Source organism: Anabrus simplex, chromosome 3 (assembly GCF_040414725.1).
Source record: "Anabrus simplex isolate iqAnaSimp1 chromosome 3, ASM4041472v1, whole genome shotgun sequence".
Taxonomy (NCBI): domain Eukaryota; kingdom Metazoa; phylum Arthropoda; class Insecta; order Orthoptera; family Tettigoniidae; genus Anabrus; species Anabrus simplex.
In genome coordinates, this window is record NC_090267.1 from 19,378,737 (window position 1) to 19,401,720 (window position 22,984).

A 22,984-nucleotide genomic window follows, 5' to 3' on the forward strand; every position below is an offset into this window, starting at 1 on the left:
GATGGGTACCCATCCTTTTACAACTAGGGTTGTTAGCCCTAGAGGTTGCCTCAAGATGTTTTCTGGCTTCTGGTCATTTACCAGTCTTCGCCGTAACCCTGGCAAGGGACCAGTTTTTTTTGCACGGTGGTATTTTATTTCTCTACTACCCTCTGACTCTGCTGGAGGCAGAGCCAGCGAGCTTCCCCAATTCCAATGGGACGCGCCCGATGGAGGTAACCGGAAAATCCCCACTATTATTATTATTATTATTATTATTATTATTATTATTATTATTATTATTATTTGTAGAAACGTTTTAATGCTGAAGTGGATTACTGTGGATTTCTTTCGTTCGCATGAAATATTGAACACCATACCGGTATGTTTCCGTCCTGTTCTTGTCACAACCTCCCTAACGGTACGGGACGACGACGCCTGGGCACTGGACCGTTTGCTAATAGCAGTAACAACACTTCCCGGTACAGCAAACTGTGAGTCGCAGTTAGAGTCGGTTAAAGAAGAGGATCCTGGAGCAGGTTGTCACTGCTCCATTCGGAGAATAGGTGACGCGTACGCCAGTACCGACACACCTCTAATTTCTCTGTTGTCTCCTGATGAAGAAAGGCAAGGTTCTTTCCGAAGCGCGTTGAGTGTGTTTTATAATTAATTACACGGCATAAGCCCAAAATTACCTCATGAATAGTTACACGGGCCGTGAAAGTCTAAATGATAATGCAGAATTACTAATGAAAGGTTGAGGAAGAACATCTATCTGTTACAAAGACAACAAGTAACATGTTATTCTGGTAGCATGTTACCAGGTTGGAACACTGTTAGCGGTACCGTATCTTAAACTGTTAACTGTTATGTTAAATACCGCCCATTTCTAGTGTGCGCCAATTCTCTTTGCCCCGCGGTATGAAGAATCGAGCATTTTCATTAATGCCGGTGTAATATCTTATTTATATATACCGTAGCTATACTGTATATTTTTTGTTGTGTATGGTATAAGTATATACTATATGCATAGACGTTCTCAACGTTGTTCTCTTATTTAATATATGTTTATGTGTAAATATTCCATTATATTTAGAGACGTAACTTAGGTGAAATACATTCCTAATCTACAATACGGTACGTTTAAAGCTAAATACAGTTTGATAGGCTATTTGATCCGTATTTTATTTTTGGAATATTTAAGCTGCTGTGATTTGAATAGTGTTCTGGAATGCTTTTCTTTTCCGTCAGGTTCGGAAAAAAAAAAAAGACTGAACATATATGACGTCTTACTCGAGTTGCTGCGTGGGTGGTAGTGAGATTTGGGTGGGATGAAAACAAAATACCGTAATTATCTCTTCACTCTGCCCAATCAAATGTCAATAATAATAAGAAGAATCTCTTCACTCTCCTTCTCCTGCCGCCTTCAATCCTACTGCCTCTTTTTATCCCAACTTACATTTATTTACATTACCGTACATATATTTTCGTTGTACACAAATAAAACTTACTTTACGGTATTTTTACCCTGTGCTGACTGGAGGAATTATCGGTAACCTCGTGTTTGACAACGATGCCAACTGGTAGTATTGTTTTAATTGCAACCGTAGGCACTTATGATAATTATATTTAAAGCTAGTTTTGATCGTGCAACTTAAAAAAATGAAACTACAGTTCTATTAAGTTTCCATCTCGAGCTGGCCGTTATGCTGTTAACCTTCCGATGGCCGCAGTATTAAGTATAACGGCAGTTGGAGCATTAAGCCTGACAGGCGCTCATTAGAAATCAGAAACAAAAATAACTTACGACATTTGCCGAAGAAAACGTCTGTACTATTTTAATAATTGCCCTTTAAACTCTATGTGGCATACATTTTTTACACTCGTATCGAGTTAGTCTTCTGAGGCCAGTTTCTGTCGAACATGTTGGACATCTTTTTATGATAGGTTCTGAATTTGGCTCATCTTGATTTTTCGCCTCCCATTTTGGCTGAAATTTGCTCAGTTTCCTTTGAAGATCCATGGGTAGCGTATGCCGACAGCTTTCATACTTCTAGATATCTCTCCTACATCAAGTTCATGTGACAGCTGTTTCAAGAAAATTCTCCTTCGCATTACCCAGGTACATAATCTGAGATTTGATGCCCCCTATATTAGGCATGGTAAAAAATAACACCATAGGCCATCGCTTGGTGTTTCGAGTCGCATCAAATGTAGCACACAGTTTGTCTGCAGTGTCTACCGTCCTTTTGATGAGTTATAGAAGGTTATAATGACTGGCTTCTTTTTTCTTTCGTGTCAGGATCAATTGATACGTCATTATGGAGCCTAAAAGAATCACATTTCTTTGTTTCTTTTGGATGTAAGACACTAAGTTTGTGTCTTTTCTGAAAGCAAAAATGCTGGTATATTCTTCCCGTCCTTTGGTGGCGACAAGTTCAGGTGGCAGCTGTAGTATTTTCTTCAATGTACTTATGTAGGATACTATATTCTTCTTTGGTCTCAGTGAGTTCTAAGTCACTGAACCAGTTATCAGCTGTTATATTATGACCTGAGCCAAACAGAGGTTCGGCCATATGTTTAACCATATCAGCTGGCTTGTTACTGATCATGTAAGGTCCTTGAGGTTTGTTTCTTAGCATAAAATTCTAGGTTATAGGAACATTTTTGCATCCACAATAATATTCATTTTTATCCCATATTTGCTGGGTTTTGATGGAATGAATTGGTGGAAAGGACACCTTCCATGAAAACCTGGAAGCATTTCATCTAGTGTTGTATTTTCACCAAGCAAATAATTTTTCTGACAGTTGAGCACAAACTGAAAAAAAAAATTATAAAAAACTGGTGCAAATCTGTCTTCTGCCCTTCTGGCTAACCTATTATCTCAATCATCAAAACGTAGTTAACACATTAGAGTCTTGAACCTTTCTTAAACTTTTCTAGAGTGGGTGAGTTGGCCATGCGGTTAGGGTTGCGCAGCTGTGAGGTTGCATCCGGGAGATAGTGGGTTCGAACCCCACTGTCGGCAGCCCTGAAGATGGTTTTCCATGGTTTCCCATTTTCATCCCAGGCAAATGCTGGGGCTGTCCCATAATTAAGGCCACGATCGCTTTCTTCCCACTCCTAGGCCTTTCCTGTCCCATCGTCGCCGTAAGACCTATCTGTGTCGGTGCGACGTAGAGCAAAATTTTAAAAGAAAAAGAAACACTATTGTTTTCCCTTAATGAACAGTGAGCACCATAAATTAAATCTATGCTGGGCTGAGTGGCTCAGACAGTTGAGGCACTGGCCTTCTTACTCAACATGGCAGGTTCAATCCTGGCTCAGTCTGGTGGTATTTGAAAGTACTGAAATACACCTACCTCATGCCGGTAGATTTACTGGCACGTAAAAAACTCGTGCAGGACTAAATTCTGCCACCTCAGTGTCTCCGGAATCCGTAAAAGTAGTTAGTGGGACGTAAAGCCAACAACATTAAATTAAGATCCTGTTTTATTGATTTCTGTAACCAGTGTATGTATGGTGTTGGTTCACCACTTTCTGGCATTTCTACCTGATGAAATCTTGATAGACCAATAATCAATTCAATTTTTTTATTGCATCCAATCATTGTCACCAGTGACAGCAGGCGGTCAATTAGAACTTCCGTTGTACCAAACCAAACCTAACCTAACCCTGTGACTTTCAGTGGTTTTCGGTGTATCACAGGCCTATCTGTCACTTATCAGTGGTTTTCAGTGGATTACAACCTAATATGTCACTATCGATAATTTTTGCTGGACCACAACCTAATCGCTGGACCACAACCTAACTAGTCACTATCAGTGGTTTTTGCTGGATCACAACCTAATTTGTCACTATTAGTGGTCGTGTCAGTAGCCAGTAATGTCTGAGGGGATGCTAGAGGTCTGCTGGCCACTTTGCAGTTCTAATCTGGGGACTTATGTCCCCAGATATCTTTTGTTTGCTCCAGCCAAATGGGCTAATCACTAGCCAGACCTAACGAAAGCAGCCCAACAGTCTCGTCACTATCTGGACCTAACCAATCTAGGCCAATGGTTTGGTCACTTACTGGAACTACCTCTAATTCTGTCATGTTCTTGTCGCTAGCCATGGTGATGGTCTTGTTATGTTGTGTTAGCTGCAATGTAAACCTCTCTTTTACAAACCAGTTATTAAAGTTTTACTCAACCTAGTGGCCTCTTGGTTTGCTACGCTTGCTCTGTATTATATTTGTACATTTTTTTCAAGCAGATACCAGTCCTTTAATCTCCTTCAAAATTATATGCAGTATCCTATTTTCACACCAGGCAAATGCTGGTGCTGTACCTTTGTTAAGGCCACGGGCGCTTCCTTCCCACTCCCAGCCTTCCTGTCCCATCGCTGCCATAAGACATATCTGTGTCGGTGCGACGTAAAGCCAATAGCAAAAAAAAAAAAAATATATATAAATTATGCCATTACCGTAAATCTCAACCATGACACAATACGTCAGAGGCTTGTAAAATGAGGACCCATGCTTGCCCGTACCGGCAGGTCCTAGACTTATACCTCTATATGTCTCGTTTCCTTTCAAAGTGGCATATTTGTTGTTATTTATTGTTGATATTCCATTGTTTCCTACAGTGCATGTGTGTGACACAAGGTGATACTTTCTAGAGTTTTACCTGCAGGCGCTGTCATCATGCGACTGGTTGTGCGTTTGGATATTAGAGCCTGTATGCTGCTTTGTAGCCTAACTTGGGGATTATGTCCCCCAGATCCTCTTTGTTTGCCATACAGGTGGGATCTTTCTAGACCTGAGGTACTTGCGCTGGGCTTTTCGTCCTGCGGGCACACAGCATGTAAGTGAGCAACACCATGTCATCTAGCATCTGGTCGATTTAGGCCATCCTTGTCCGGGCTACCCAGCAGGGTGGCTGTTGAACTAGGGTCGCATCACAGGTGTTAATACGATGGTTCATCCTGGCCTTTTTTTCTGTAGTTGCTTCCAGTATTAGTGAAGATGTCCCGGAACTCATGAATTAGTTCCTTAAGTTCCCTGAGCTACAGGCTTGGTTCCACTGGATATCGTCTGATCGTGTGATGTTGATTTCAATATTCATACCAGCATGCATCTTCATGCCAGAACGAGTGTCTTTGCCAGGTAGAAGCCTTGTTCAGTGGCTGTAGATCCGGGTTTCACGAGCATGCTGTTACCTTGTGCTTATCCCTTTAGCCCTTCTGACACCATCGTTACTGTTGGCAGGTATCATTTCATCGCTGGCCAGTGTTAGTCGCACTACTCGTGGTGTCGGATCATTATCTCTTGTTTGCTTAGCCATAACAGGTATTGTCTCATGTCGACAGCTGCCTAGTGTATCTAGGCCCGGGATGACCTTATAACTTGTTTTTCCCAGCTGAATTACTGCAGTACAACATTATTATGTACTCCTTGCTCATCTTGAAACCAGGTGCATTAAGTTCTGTCCTTGCAGCAAGGTTCTTTTTTTTTTTTTTTTGGCAGTTATTCAAAATGAAAGCCAGTCTCATCACAGCTGTACACTTCTTGAGGCGAGTAGTTCTTGCTTGAAATAATGTCGGAACATTTTGAAACATACGTTAATGCGAACAGATGATCAGACGACAGTCACTTGCCAGTAATTGAAGGCTGGGGTATTTCACCATGCCTACTTTTCCACCAGTCTCGCCATCCTCTACTTGCTGTAAAATTAGGGTCGCAATTCATAAGTTCGACAAGTTTGACCATTATCAATCCTTAGTTGGTCTGTATGGACTGAGTTCATATAAATATACGGTACTACGGGTGATGGTTTGGCCCGCCATGTCGATATAATATCGTGTTCCTAATTTAGTACAATTATTTCACTTCTACATGTTTCGGGATCCCGCACTCCTTTCTTCAGCAATTTCTACCATATAAAGCAAGATTCCCCATATCGTAAGATCTAACATCATTCAGCTGTACATAAAACACTGTCAATATATAACCTTATTTTAACACATATACACATAATAAGCATTTCTTGATAATGTTCGTTACGTATTAGAACACTTTACCTCTTTCCCGCCTTTAGCACCCAAAAGCACCTGGCTGCATTATCTGCACATTTCTGTGATCTGTGCGGTAGTTTTGTATTTTCTTCAGCAATGAAGTGTTCATAAGGCATTCATGAACATGCAGTGCAATCTACAAGGCTTAGGAAATAAAAGAAAAGCGATAATTTGTATTGAAGTTGCTTAGGCAATGATCTTAAACATCCACGAGCGTAGGTCAGCTGTTTCGTTCGTATACGTGGCGGGATTATATACTGTACTGCAGATATTGAAACAACTGAATATAGGTGAAGGAAGTGACATGGAATCGTTGAGTAGGGATGGAGGTGAATTTTTAGTGAGTGAATGACATATCAATGAAGATAATTTTTGTGATAACAGTGATATAAATGAAGAAGGATATCGAAAAATCGGCCCTGATGGCAGTGTCGCGGCAATTCAGGTAACACAAACATTTCGTTACTTCAAATGATTATGTAGATGATGTTTAACCTGTCCACAATTTGGAAAGAGTATTATGAGAAATAGATTGATTTTTACATAAGTTAAGAGGAGAGGAACTAATTTGTGACATATTAAATTGCTTATATGACAATGCAGCATTCAAACAGGCACATTCCAGTAAAATACATACAGAGTGGAAAGACAATTGCCCAGAGGAAATAACGTCTTATGTACATGGGCATCATTCCACTTCCAAAATCATGTGATTATTGGTTTAGGTGGATTCAGACAATGAGAGAATGTGAAAAATGCACCTACCTTTGTGTGGAGCATCACCAGAAAGTGGGGGTGGGGAGGTTTGAACCAAGAACCTTATGACTCTGTAAAAATAGAAATGGATGTGATGGTATATTTGCTAATATTATTGAAAATTTGAGTATATTCTGATCAATAGTTTTCATTACAATATATTTAACTTTATCCGAGACAATGCACTCTGTTTCAATTTTTTCTAAATAATAGATTGAAACCTGGGGATAAGTGGAGTGAAAATGTGGGCAGGAAAGGGTTTAAACACTTACAAGAAGTTCAGCTGGTTGTCCCTATGTCATATAACATTTTAAAACATAACAAACCTCCCGTATGTTCTTTAATTTGTTGCTAGCTAGTATTTGCTCTTCTTATTCTGAAATAAGAAGAAAAAAATGAAGTCTGATATCTCCAGTTCACTTATTGGTGCCGTGATATGGTATTAGATATGTTCATTAGGGTACAAGGAAGGAGTAGAGGTGCGAAAATACTAGGTTTTTATACTATTACCTGCCATATAGAACACTGAAGAGGACACTATATAGGACTGGTAGAGCACAGTAGGAAATGGTATGATAATAAACGGGGTTAAAAGTCAGGTTGTGAGTTTCACAAATAGGAAAAGTCCTCTCAGTTTCAATTACTGCGTTGATGGGGTGAAAGTTCTTTTTGGGGATCATTGTAAGTACCTAGGTGTTAATATAAGGAAAGATCATCATTGGGGTGATCACATAAATATGATTGCTAATAAAGTGTACAGATCACGGTAAATGGTTATGAGCATATTTAGGGGTTGTAGTAAGGATGTAAAGGAGAGGGTATATAAGTCTCTGGTAAGACCTCAACTAGAGTATGGTTCCAGTGTATGGGACCCTCACCAGGATTACTTGATTCAAGAACTGGAAAAAATCCAAAGAAAAGCAGCTCAGTTGTGTGATTTCCGACAAAAGAGTGGAGTTACAAAAATGTTGCAAAGTTTGGGCTGGGAAGACTTGGGAGAAAGGAGACGAGCTGCTCGACTAAGTTATATGTAAAATTCTTTCAAGAATAAATTTACTATGTCCACCTATTTAATACAATGACATTCTGTAGTGATTAAATCCTAAATGAATTACAAACACTAATTAAGAACATGTTTCACCCTAGTTTTGAGCATCTTCAGCCTAATAATCGTGAAAGTTGATGCAAATGTGTTCACGTTGACTAGAAATTGATCACAGCATAGTTTGGAACTTCTCCAACTGTATGGATGAAACATTGGGTTGAAGGTTTATTCTACTGTAACTTAACATTGTGCTCCATATCACCAAGTTTCTAGCAACGCATCGTCCAACTGTATGTCAACACAGCATCATCACGTTATGAAGGACTCTATTACCAATTTTTTGAACCATCTCATGTGTACAATATTTTAATTTTCACTTTTAACAGTATTCAAGTGTTGTGCTCAGAACATTCCAGCATATTGTTCAACATTTCAACTGACGCATTCGGCAGTCCGAATTATTTTAATGTGTTTTTGTCCTTGTCCTTTGAGCTTACTTCTAAAAGCTTTTTGACTGATGATGTCCACAAGATAGATGAAACATGTTCCGTTTTTAAATGTTATTTAAATAATTAAATAAAAAATTTAGTATTGTAAAGGTGGAACATTTGACCGTACCTTTTAAGTATACATACGACAATACGGGCTGTATAATTAAAATTCATTTTATGCAATGATTATGCCAACTGGGCAAATAAAGCTAACACCTATTTGAATTACAAGATTAAGCTATCAAAAACAAGCATGGGCATCACTTTTTTGAAGAAATGTTTACATAATGCACTTATACTTAATATCTTCAAGTTTAATCAAAACAAAAACCCAATTTAAGTCCAATTTACTATGGATTAGAAATGAAATCAAGTTCCTATACAGGAAAAATCTCTACTCAACACTAAATTATATGAAGCATATCTGGTTTCTTCATCCACCCTAACCCCTTTAGAATGGAATTCTTTTCAGAAATTCTCATTTACGAAAATAAAAAATGTTATTACCAAAAAACAGACCACTCTAGGCAACAAATTCAACACACTCTTGCGTAATAAGAATTCTAGTAAAAACTCGCCTCCACACAATAGGCATATTAATGAATCCGACTCGGGAGACTTGAAGTTCCACGACACTGTTATAAATATTTCTGATGCCAACTCAGCGCTTCAGATATCAACATCTTGGAAAAAGGCCCTAAATTTAATTGGCCTACTGCCTTTAAATTAAAAGATGCTATTGCCATTACTGCTGAAGCTGAGAATGCTATACAAAAACTGCCAGTTGACAATCAAACAGAAATTAGATTCAACGTTCATGAAAAGCTCTCTAACCTATTTGAAATCAACAAATCCACAGCTCCTTTATTCCCTAAAAAAGCCATTGATCCTTTAAAACTAAAATCAACGAGAATGATCTGATAGTCATGAAAGCGGACAAGGGCAATGCTACAGTTATTATGAACAAAGTGACCTATGTGCAAAAAACCAAAACATTTTTTCAGAGTGTTTCTTTAAAATGATGAAGAAAGATCCAACTAATAATATTCAAAAGAATTTAAAACAAATAATGAAACAAACATCATTCTCAGTGAATATGATTCTCAGAAACTAATCAACATGAACCCCAGTATTCATACAGCCAAAGTGTTGCCTAAAGTCCATAAAACAGATATTCCCATAAGACTCATATTTAACTACTGTATAGGAACAGCCCAACTTACAAAACCTCCAAATTTATCCACAACTTTTTGAAAAAAAAAAAAAAACTGCAAGTTTGAAAACCCCAGGTCTATTAGGAATTCTATAGAATTTTGTAATTTGACTGAAACCCTAGTATTAAAACCACAACGAAAATTGTACTCTTTTGACTTCCAAAACATGTATTCTAATATACCAGCTAAAAAACTTTAAAGATCATCAAGGACAATGTTCGAAAACATAGTAAATTAAGCACACAGGAAATAGAAGAGTTCTTAAATATTTTAGAATTTGTAACTTCTAACGACTATTTCACTTTCAATGGAAAAATTTACAAGCGGGACAGTCTTCCTATGGGCACCCGAGCTTCAGCAGGAATCATGGCAGAAATGTATTTAGACCATTTGAAAAACACCAAAATTCATAATAAAATTAAAGGTATTATGTTTTGGACGCGTTATGTTAACGATACGTTTGCCATAATAGATCACAACATAACCAACGGCGATATCGTCCTTGAACAGCTAAATGCAGTCGATCCATTGATCAAGTTTACTTCCGAAGTTGAAATCAATAATTCTTTAAACTTTTTAGATATCACTATTAACAAGAGCTCCAACAAAGTTTCTTATACTATCTTTAGAAAGCCCACCCAAACCATAAACACCATTTGTCAAGACTCGATGCATCTGGACTCTCGAAAAATAGCAACCTTTTATAGCTTAATTCATAGAGGATTTTACGTCCGTTTATCTGACATGAATCGTGAAAAAGAACTCAATACCATCTAATTAATAGCGAGAAAAAAATGGTTTTGGCAGGCATTTCGTACACAGAATAATCAGCAAAATTGTTAACAAATCCACTTAAACTCTGCTCAGAGAAACAAAAAAGAAAACAGATAACTACGCCACCTTCACTTACACCAGTAAAAAGATTTATGAAATCACCAGTATTCTTAAGAAATGTAATGTCAATATTGCCTTCAAAACAGTCAACAACAATACTAATCTCTTTTATCACCAGCACAAAATCAATAACATCAGGAATAAATACAACAAATCAGGTGTTTATAAGTTAAATTACAACCAATGTTCCGTGAGCTATGTTGGGCAAACCGGAAGAAGCTTTTTAATTACATATAAAGAAGATTTCAACGCCACCAAGCACCAAAAATACTCCGCCATGAGCACTCATATACAGAGTCCAATCATTCCTTCACCTCCATAGAGCAGGACTTAAAAATTCTTTATTTTCAAAACAAGGGCAATTTAGTAAACGTTTTAGAAAACATCTTTATTAATATAGACCAAAAATGCAATCCTGCTTATAATTTAAATGAAATTTCAGAAACTCTGAACATATTTTTCGAGGGGATTACTCAACAGTTGTTATGTTGACAAGCCTTGTAACAAGCCTCCATGCAGTCGCTCCCCGCCTATTGGTTCCAGCCTTCCCCTACCCTCCCCTTATACCAGCTTCCATCACACACGGTCTCCTCAGTTCGCCTCCAGTCAACCATAATCATCCATACACGTTGTGCTAGCCATTCTTGGGTAGGCGAGAACGTAAGTAATCAGATGTGCTGCATTTAATTTTCATTCATTCTTCTTTTGCATTACAAGGTGCTTCAAAATCTTGCCTATTTTTAATGCACTCCACTGCACATTTCACTTATGAACTCACGATCAGATATTCCGCCTACTTTTTTATCAAGAATTGTTAACATCATCATGCCAACAAGACGAACTGTTTTACTGGAACCCTCACTCATGTTTAACATATGTTTATCAATCGTTTTCAATCTACTGGAACTAAACATTGTGCTCCATATCACCAAGTTTCTACCAGCGCACCGTCAAAGTGTATGTCAATACACCGGGCGAGTTGGCTATGCGCGTAGAGGCGCGCGGCTGTGAGCTTGCATCCGGGAGATCGTAGGTTCGAGCCCCACGATCGGCAGCCCTGAAGATGGTTTTCCGTGGTTTCCCATTTTCACACCAGGCAAATGCTGGGGCTGTACCTTAATTAAGGCCACGGCCGCTTCCTTCCAACTCCTAGGCCTTTCCTGTCCCATCGTCACTATAAGACCTATCTGTGTCGGTGCGTCGTAAAGCAACTAGCAAAAAAAAAAAAAAAAAATGTATGTCAATACAGCATCATCACATTAAGAAGGACTCTATTTACCAATTTTATTGAACCATCTCATGTGTACAATATTTTAATTTTCACTTTTAACAGTATCAAGTGTTATGCTCAGAACATTCCTGCATATTTTTCAACATTTTAACTGATGCATTTGGCAGTCCAAATTATTTTTAATGTGTTTTTGTCCTTGTCCTTCAATCGTAAAACTTTTTGGCTGATGTCTGCAAGAAGGATGAAACATGTTCCGTTATTTTTTAAATGTTATTTTAATAATTAAATAAAAATAATTTAGTATTGTAAAGGTGTAACATTTGACCATACCTTTTAAATATACGTATGACAATACTGGCTTTATAATGAAATTTATTTTATGCAATGTCCTCTATCGCCAATTGGTTACTTTCATTAGGTTGGTACTTCACGTACGCATGTGTAGATCGAAGAAGTAGGCGCGGTGATTAGATGGAGCTCCAGTAGCCATTACTGCGTGGTCATGATACATGTGGCATTACTGTCAATTCACGTTCTGGGTATTCATTTAATTAATGGTATATGAACATTGTGCCATATTGTGTGCAAAACTCCATAACAAATGATTCGTACATTCTGTGTGTATTTATGTGCGTTGTTCAAAATGCGATGGAACTAACCTCGTGCTTTTAAATTTAATTTCGTCGCCATAAGACCTATCTGTGTCGGTGCGACGTAAAGCCCCTAGCAAAAAAAAAAAAAAAAAAAAAAATTAAATTAAATTATGCCGGAAGTACGTGCAATGGATACCAAAAGAATCTTCTATATTACTCTGTGCGTACCATCTGAAGACACTACTTCCTATTCTTCTTATTGTATGCACCTGGAATGTAATGTAGCCTCCGTTTTTCTTTTGCTGTGTGAGTAATAACACGTTTTGTGGGTGGGTCGGTAGGTCACTGACAAGCGTAAAGGTAGGATCGCTGTTCATTGCTGCTTCACGTATCGTTTCTTATCATCCGTACATGCTTTTCTGATACCTAAACATGCACACGCATTCGTAATTTGGGAACCATAAATTCTCCATAGGATCGGGCGCTCAGGTGGTATCGGAACGATCTCTTATGTTTCCGTCCTGTGTTTTTAATTTCCAGTATTTTAATGGTATATTGTGATTTCTATGGTGAATTTATGTCATCAGTATGCCTTATGTGATGTGAAGTGATGATTTTCTGTTGTAACCCATGGTGAGCTTCATTTGTGTTTTTATGTAAATTTAAATGTCACATGTTTGTTGGTGACGTCATAGTTTCATCATGGCTGCCCTTCAACAAGTTGAAGGGATGAACTATGATGTCATCAACATGGCTACCATAGCAAGAGAGTTGTGGCGCTTGGCAAATATTTGCATTTAATAACTACTTAGAAATTGCAAAAAATCATAATTTTCACATCTAAGTTATTTTTTTGGACATGGCAGAATTCACCATTTAGGTTTTAAAATTTCTGAGACGCGCATTGGAGATAGCAGGATTGTGTACTAGACCTAAAATTAGTGCGAAAATTCTGTGCATAAATGTATATTTGAATGCAACTAAACTTACATTATTGAAACATAAAACTTTCCCATCTGTCAACACATAACAATTTCATTATAAATCATAACACTATCAACATACCTGTAAGAAATACACACTATTATACAAAGAATGACATGTTTCATTGTACAAGTACATTCTCAGATTCTATCCAGTTATTTAAAACATGCGTATATATGTACAGTATTGCTTATCTTGTGTAAATTTGTCAATGACAGAGAATTATTTGATAATATGAACAAATAATGATCCACAAGTATTAACATAAAGAAAAATTTCTGTACTTGTCTAGACTGCCAACACTAAGTCCATTGCCGCCAAACGCTATTTCAGGACTGTGGTTATGGAGAGGCAAATGGAAAGTTTCTGGGCATAGCGTTCTGTTTGCGGGAAGGAGCGAGTGGAACATTGTAGATCCATCCTATTGGATGTTATAACCTAGCATACTTTACCATGGAGAGGGGCGGGAGAACAAGGAGAGGAGCGAGTGGAACGTTGTGGAACCATTCTTCATCACTGGAGTGGAGAGAGAAGGTCATTAATCTTCTTCATGTTATAATGTGTTTTATGTAATATGGATGAATACAAGTGAATGATTTTAAGTTAAATAAAGTATGGAATTGAAATTGAGAGTGTCTACTAGATGTAATTTTTATGATAAACCATATTCTAAAGGATATTGAGCGTTAATTTAAAGAGTAAATGTTGTCCAAATGTTTTATAAGTTATGCAAAGATGGAGAACATTTTTAAGTGTGTATGGTCATTTAGGTTGGTTACGTTAACTTTTTGTGATGTAAATTTTGATTGCTTCCTGGTAACGTCACAAACAACCTTAGTCATGAGGAGGAGGAAAATTATTTGGTGAAATTACGCTTGAGGAAGCGGAAAGGATGGTAAATAAACTCCATTGTCATAAAGCAGTGGGAATAAATGAAATTAAACTTGAAATGGTGAAGTATAGTGGGAAGGCAGGGATGAAATGGCTTTATAGAGTAATAAGATTAGCATGGAGTGTTCGTAAGGTATCTTCAGATTGGACAAAAGCTGTAATTGCACAATTATCGAGGTATCTCATTGATTATTATACCAGGCAAAGTATTCACTGGCATCTTGGAGGGAGAGTGCAATCAGTGGTTGAGAGGAAGTTGGATGAAAACCAGTATGGTTTCAGACCACAGAGGGGCTGTCAGGATCAGATTTTCAGTATGCGCCAGGTAATTGAAAAATGCTACGAGAGGAATAGACATTTATGTTATGTTTCTTAGATCTACAGAAAGCGTACAACAGAATACCGAGGAAAAAGATGTTGCTATAATGGGGAACTAAGGGATTAAGGGTAGATTATTAAAATCAATCAAAGTTATTTATATTTAAAATTAGTTCGTTGTTCAGGATACCTACAGGGGTTAGATAAGGCTGTAATCTTTCAACTTTGTTGCTTGTAGTTTACATGGATCATCTGCTGAAAGGTATGGAAATGTAGTATGCAGTCTGGCCTATGCTGATGATTTGGTCTTAATGCCAGATTGTGCCAAAAGTCTATGGTCTAATATCTTGGAACTTGAAAATGGGCACAATGAGTATGGTATTTAAATTAGCCTTTTGAAGACTAAACTGATGTCAGTAGGTAAGATATCCGAGGGAATTGAATGTCACATTGGTGATACAAAGCTGAACAGGTAGATAAATTCAAGTATTTAAGATGTGTTTTCCCAGGATGGTAATATAGTAAGTGAAATTGAATCATGGTTTAGTAAAGCTAATGCGGTGAGCTCGCAGTTGTGATCAGCAGTATTCTGTAAGAAGGAAATCAGCTCCCGGACAAAATTATCTTTACATCGGTCTGTTTTCAGACCAACTTTGCTTTACGGGAGCAAAAGCTGGGTGGACTCTGGATATCTTATTCTTAAGTTAGAAGTAACAGACATGAAACTAGCGAGAATGATTGCTGGTACAAACATGGGGTACAATAGCAGGAGGGTACTCGGAATGAGGAGATAAAGGCTAAGTTAGGAATGAACTCTATGGATGAAGCTGTACGCATAAACCAGCTTCGGTGGTGGGGTCATGTGAGGCGAATGGAAGAGGATAGGTTACCTAGGAGAATAATGGACTTTGTTGTGGAGGGTAATAGAAGCCAAGGGAGACCAAGAGGACGATGGTTAGACTCAGTTTCTAACAATTAGAGCTATAGAACTACACAAGGCCACAGAACTAGTTATAAAGAGAGGATTGTGGTGGTGTTTATTAAATTCACAGAGGCTTACAGACTGGACACTGAAAGGTATAACTGTCTATAATGATGCTTTATGTATGTATGTATGTATGAAAATCTGTTTTGATCGATGTTATGGGACCGTCAATGGGGGAATAATGTGTGCGCATCATCTGCAATGGGAAAACGTTCACCTCGACATTCACACATGTTTTTAATATGCTAATCATGATCATTAACTTTTAATTCCACACATTTTTCAGTGTTTTTATTTGTTTGCATATACATGTAACATTTTAGCTTCTACTAAAAATGGCTTTTAGATAGGGTGAAACATAATTAGACAATCCCATCTACTGTAGATGGATTTTCGCACTGAAAAGGAGGACAGTACAAGACATTTTTATTTGTAAAATTATAGCCGTCAGAACGGAATGAGATTTATAACTTGCAAATAAGAGATTGCTAATTGGATCCACTGATTATTTAAAATTCATTAAGCATTTTCAGCATCATTTTCTAAACTATTGTCATTAAGTAAATTTGATATTTTAATTAGTATTACATTGCATTTCATTTCGTACCATTAGGGGCTGATGACCTAGATGTTAGGCCTCTTTAAACAACAATCATCATCACCAGCATTGACATCGGTTCTATTTCAATAAGTGTGGCTAGGACTGACCTTGAGATATACGCTGTGAAACCTTCCTGCACTTCACTCCAATACGAAAATAGGTATTGTGACTACAACACATTATCTAGGCATGGATTATGGAGTTTGCAGATTAACTGTGCACGTTTTCACCTTACTGAAAATACTGTAATTGTAATTGAATACATTTGATTTTGACAGTTTAATTGAGGTTGAAGGAAAGAAAGAGATGGAAGTGTTTCTCATTCTGTGGCTCTACAGTGTATAGTAGGGGTTTGAATCTGCCACATGCAAAATATGTCTCAAGGGGAAGGAAAGAGATGAACAACCAAATGCAGAAAACATTACGGACTAGATCAGAGCACAGCAATGTGTGTGAGTTATCTCTATAAATGTATTATAGCTTACTTTATATGGTACTGTATTTAAAAATAATATAGAGGTCATTTTGCTTGCAATAAGCACATGCTTTTGGATTATTCATGTTTTCCGATTAATTGTGCCATTCAACCTGGTCATTAGTCTGGATAATCAAGAATATACTGTATGTAAAGAAAACCTATCAGATCAGGAAATAAATCTATATTCCTAGTTTGCGAAAATAAGGCGATCCAAGCGATACAGACTTCTCAAAAGCTTTTGACACTGTTGACCATACCTTGGTGCAAAAACGAACAGGTTATGGAATTCATGGGCCTCTCCTCTCCTGGTTGTAATCGTATCTTAAAAATTGCCTAGAGACTGTTAAAATAAGGAATCGTTTTTCTGTACTTATTATTGTTACCAGTGAAGCTCCTTAATGGTCTCACCTTGCGCCCTTACCTTTTACTCTGTACATAAATGACATTTGAATTATACTTAGATTAATTGTCCACTTGATTGTTCAAAACTTCAAGATTTACATCATCTGCAAAAGTTCTCTGTTCAACATGGGATGGAACTTAATCATGAAAAATCTAAAATAATAACATTTTCTTAAAACGAATAGAAAATATTTCTTCAATACAAATTATTTAATTAAAACATTCTATTTCCTGTTTCACATCCTTCTGGTTTTCTTCAGTTAGAGCCTGTTATTTAACAAACATATTGAAAATATTTGTAAGAAAACGTTACAAAGACTGGGTTGCATTACTTGATATTCCAGAGAATTTTCAATCTTAGCTATCTATCAGTTGCTGGATGTACCTATGGTATGCCCTATACATGAATACTGTACACCTGTACGGAACCCTTCTCATCAGACCTCTATCCGTAGATTAGATTCAGTACAACAAAAAAATTTCTTAGTTTATATTCATATAGAGCAGGATTCTTGTATGAAAATATTGATTAGACAGCCATATAACAGTCTTGAAATCTGCATTTGTTTTGATTAAGATTGCAGCCGAATTTAGTTGAAATCCTGTATTACTTTTTCATTCCTTTCTAGGATTCATCCATAAATAAGCCTGTTGGTAATGACAGTATTGTAAAGGCTGAGCCTCAAGCTACTGTTGTTCCAAAGACAGAGAATGATGCATTAGCCCCTGGAACTGAAGATGATATAACAATGGTAAGTTCATTGATCATAAGGAAACTTCCACCACTTGTTTTTCAAAGGAAGTTTTTTTTCCTCACATGAATTCTTTTTTTACAATTCTCCTGCTTTCACAATACTAATTTCAACTGGACTGTTTATTATGTACTTTTATAGTTCAGGATAGGTATGCAGAAAGTTTTGTACGAGTGAGTTTTTCACGCTTGGTGTCTTTTGGCGGGTAAAACAAATTCTGTTTTCAAGTTACACGGCTGATGAGAATGTACATTTTCTGACATATTGCACAGCTCGTTATATGTATGATGGAAAAGAGTAAGGGAAATTTCTATAATATTCTCTTCCTACCATTTATGTCAGTTATGATTTAAAACTTCAGTGATGATTTATTATTGGTGAAGAGCTATGACATTTATTAATATGCGGAACTGTCTTCCTTGCACGTTTGAATACAGTTACTCCATTTGAAAATATGTATGCGAGTGCAATTGTATCTCACTATGGTTAAGAATGCTAGAAGAATTTATTAAGTGGATTGCATTCAAATAACAATATTCTGGGATTCTGTTTAGCTTCCTTTACTGTACTTAAGTCTTTAAATTCACCAGTAGGGATTCGGCCACCTTAACAAAGCCCTTAATGCTGGTATTTAAACTACCTGAAAACATAAAAGCTGTTTCTATGAACATAAACATGAACAAAAATATAAATACCCTAATAAATCAATAGTAATAGGAACACACTTAATGCTACATACAGAGGTGCCAGCTATTACAGATTGTCCGTAATAATTACGGATTTCACCTCACGATTACAGAGTTACGGTCAAAGGGAAAATTATTACGGAAATGCTGACATTATCACGAAAAAATAATTTGCAACGGAAACAAAAGAACATACATCATCACACACCATACATCATCATTATAGACTGTTATGTCTTTCAGCGTTCAGTTTGCAAGCCTCTGTGAATTTACTAAACGTCACCACAATCCTCGATTAGCAACTAGTGTTGTATCCTCATTTAGTTCTATACCTCTTATCTTTAAATCGTTAGAAACCGAGTCTAACCATCGTCGTCTTGGTCTCCCTCTACTTCTCTTACCCTCCATAGCAGAGTCCATTATTCTCCTAGGTAAACTATCCTCCTCCATTCGCCTCACATGACCCCACCACTGAAGCCGGTTTATGCGTACAGCTTCATCCATCGAGTTCATTCATAAATTAGCCTTTATCTCCTCATTCCGAGTACCCTCCTGCCATTATTCACACCTGTTTGTACCAGCAATCATTCTTGCTACTTTCATGTCTGTTACTTCTAACTTATGAATAAGATATCCTGAGTCCACCCAGCTTCCGCTCCCATAAAGCAAAGTTGGTCTGAAAACAGACCGATGTAAAGATAGTTTCGTCTGGGAGCTAACTTCCTTCTTACAGAATACTGCTGATCGCAACGGCAAGCTCACTGCATTACCTTTACTACACCTTGATTCAATCTCACTTACTATATTACCATCCTGGGAGAACACACAACCTAAATACTTGAAATTATCAACCTGTTGTAGCTTTGTATCACCAATCTGACATTCAATTCTATTGAATTTCTTACCTACTGACATCAATTCAGTCTTCGAGAGGTTAATTTTCATACCATACTCATTGCACCTATTTTCAAGTTCAAAGATATTAGACTGCAGGCTTTCGGCATAGTCTGCCATTAAGACCAAGTCGTCAGCATAGGCCAAACTGCTTACTACATTTCCACCGAACTGAATCCCTCCCTGCCATTTTATACCTTTCAGCAGATGATCCATGTAAACTACGAACAGCAAAAGTGGGAGATTACAGCCTTGTCTAACCCCTGTAAGTACCCTGAACAAAGAACTCATTCTACCATCAATTCTCACTGAACCCAATTGTCAACATAAATGCCTTTGATTGATTTTAATAATCTACCTTTAATTCCATAGTCCCCCAGCATAGTGAACATCTTTACCCTCGGTAGGTTGTCATATGCTTTCTCTAGATGTACGAAACATGAACACAACTGCCTATTCCTCTTGTAGCATTTTTCAGTTACCTGGCGCATTCTGAAAATCTGATCCTGACAGCCTCTTTTTGGTCTGAAACCACACTGGTTTTCATCCAACTTCCTCTCAACGACTAATCGCACCCTCCCTTCCAAGATGCCAGTGAATACTTTGCCTGGTATACTAATCAATGAGATACCTCGATAGTTGTTGCCTGTTCCCTTGCTTGTAGATAGGTGCAATTACTGCTTTTGTCCAATCTGAAGGTACCTTACCAAAACTCCATGCTAATTTTACAACTCTATGAAGCCATTTCATCCCTGCCTTCCCACTATACTTCACCATTTTAGGTCTAATTTCATCTATTCCTGCTGCCTTATGACAATGGAGTTTATTTACCATCCTTTCCACTTCCTCAAGCATTATTTCACCAACATCATTTTCCTCCTTCCCATGAGCTTGGCTGTTTGCAACATTACCAGGATGATTTCCTTTTACATTGAGAAGATGTTCAATATATTCCCTCCACCTCTCCAGTGATTCCCTGGGATCTATTATGAGTTCACCTGAATTACTCAAAACACTGTTCATTTCCTTTTTCCCCTCCCTTCCTAAGATTCTTTCTTACTGTCCAGAAAAGTTTCCCTGCTACTTGACCTAGCCTTTCCAGGTTATTACCAAAATCTTCCCATGACTTCTTTTTGAATTCAACAACTATTTGTTTCGCTCTGTTTCATCTACATACAAATCCCTGTCTGCCTTGGCCCTTGTTTGGAGCCATTTCTGATAAGCCTTCTTTTTACGTTTACAGGCTGCTCTCACTTCATCATTCCACCAAAATTTTCGCTTTTTCCCATCTTTACACACAGTTGTTCCTAGGCATTCCCTTGCTGTTTCTACTACAGCATCCCTGTATGCCACCCATTCATTTTCTATATCCTGAACCTGCTTACTGTCTACTGTTCGAAACTTCTCACTAATCATATCCATGTACTTATGTCTAATTTCCTCGTCCTGGAGATTTTCTACCTTTATTCGTTTGCAGACAGATTTCACTTTCTGTACCCTAGGCCTAGAGATACTTAGTTCACTACAGATCAGATAGTGGTCTGTATCATGGAAAAATCTGTGAAAAACTCGTACATTCCTAACAGATTTCCTGAATTCAATGTCTGTTAAGATATAGTCTGTTATGGATCTGGGACCCCTAGCCTCCCATGTGTAGCGGTGAATAGCCTTATGCTTGAAGAATGTATTCGTAACAGCTAAACCCATACTAGCACAGAAGTCAAGCAAACACTTCCCATTCCCATTGGCTTCCATATCTTCCTCACATTTACCAATCACCCTTGCTGTTGACCCTGACCACGATGTCACTCAATGCTTCATAAAACTTGTCAACTTCATCCTCATCTGCACCCTCACATGGTGAATACACGGACACAGTTCTTGTCCTAATTCCACCAACTGACAAATCTACCCACATCATTCGCTCATTTACGTGCCGAACAGAAACTGTGTTGCGTGCAATGGTATTCCTGATAAAGAGCCCTCCCCCAGACTCTGCCCTTCCCTTTCTAACACCCGTCAAGTACACTTTATAATCTCCTATCTCTTCCTTATTATCTCCCCTTACCCAAATATCACTTACTCCCAGCACATCCAGATGCATCCTCTTTGCTGACTCAGCCAATTCTACCTTCTTTCTTCCATAAGCCCCATTAACATTGATAGCTCCCCATCGAATTCCATTTTGTTCGCCAAGTTCTTACATGTGATAAAATTCATTTTTGAGTCCGTATTGAAAATATTTGCATTAAACAACACTTGTATGTTTTAATATTCATCCACCTATTCAATACAATACAATTTAAAAAAAATTAGGACATTGTCCTTATTAAAATTGTTGACATGAAATTAGTATATTAGATGGTACATGTTTCACCCATCAATAGTGGGCATCATCAGCTATATTGACAACCTTAGAATAGATCAGGTAAATAATCTATGAATGCTGTTAAAAACTATGTCATATAAAATATATTGGAGATTGTTAAACAACTATTACAATATAAAATGTAGTATGCTGTTATTTGACAATATTAGTGATAATAATTTGAGTCTAAAACATGGCAGTTGTTTAAGGATTATGACATAATAAAATGAAGATAAAAATCAGAAAATACATTCCATTTAGTTGTCAAATGGCGTATTGTTAAAAAAAGTTTTAAAAACTCTCAACGCAAGCTAACATCTCATCGGTCGAAGGGAACTCATCATACCTTTGGCTAATCACCGAATGTCAACAACGTTCCCTTCCAACTAACGCGCTTAGCTCAACTCGCTTAACAGCAACGTCATAAACTCTTACCATATCTTAGAACATGGTCTAGTGGCACCTACAAAGAATTCAATATAGCCTACGGCACCAACTAATATCATCTCAAAAAGGAAACAGGCCATAAAAACAACTCTTCAAAATCTATAAGCAAATAAATGAAAATCAACATTTATTAACTGCAAGAACCAACAACCATTACCATTGCTTAACTTTCTATAATTTTCTTTTTTTGGACGCGATTGTAATAAGCGGAAGAGAGAAATGGGGGTAGGTGAGGTTCAAAGGAAATCTTGAGGAGGTGAAGGGAGAAAAAGAATGGAAGGAGAAGAAAAGGGGGAGGGGGAGAGGATTTTAAGGTGGGGCTGAGGGATGTGGGAATATGGAAGATTGTTTAAGAAAAGTACTATAAATAGAATGAAAAATTGGACCTTTAACATTTGATTTTGATTGTCTGAAAAGCTGAATGAGCAGGTCAAAAAGAATGTTCGATTTATCGGAAATGTCATTAAGATTGAAGTTTGGATTAAAATATTGGTCTAGATTTGTAAAGCAATTCTCTGTTATGTTAAGAAGGGGTCCTTTATTCATAATCTTGAGAATTACCATATCATGTTTAATGTTTGTAAATTTATGATTATAATCATTCCTGTGTTGACCAACTGCAGAAAATTCCCTTATGACATATTTTATTTAAATATTTTCTTTCACCTGACCAAATTTCTTTCTTAATTTCTTTCCTTGTGCTGTCATTTTTTCAGAGTCAAATATTTGGTCCGCATTGAACTGCGAATTTCTATCCACCTTTATTTAACTCCATATATGTTAATCCTCCTCGCGTAACATCCATCGTCCTTCAAGATTCTAGAAACAGAAGAGCTTTTTTCTAGCATCTTACTTTGCATCGACATTTATTTCAAGTTTATAAACATCTTGAGAAGACAATGTTACGGTACGGTAATT

The 22,984-nt window shown here is 37.4% G+C and overlaps 1 protein-coding gene across 1 annotated transcript in view; it reads left to right on the forward strand.

Annotated features, from left to right (window-relative positions):
- Positions 1-892: 892 nt before the first annotated feature.
- The window catches only part of LOC136866958 (uncharacterized), a 92,097-nt gene continuing 70,005 nt past the window's right edge, over positions 893-22,984 (forward strand). The window contains exons 1-2 of the mRNA XM_067144047.2: positions 893-930; positions 17,549-17,671. Coding sequence (XP_067000148.2) covers positions 901-930; positions 17,549-17,671 — 153 coding nt within the window. The 5' untranslated portion in view covers positions 893-900. The remainder of the gene's footprint in view (positions 931-17,548; positions 17,672-22,984) is intronic.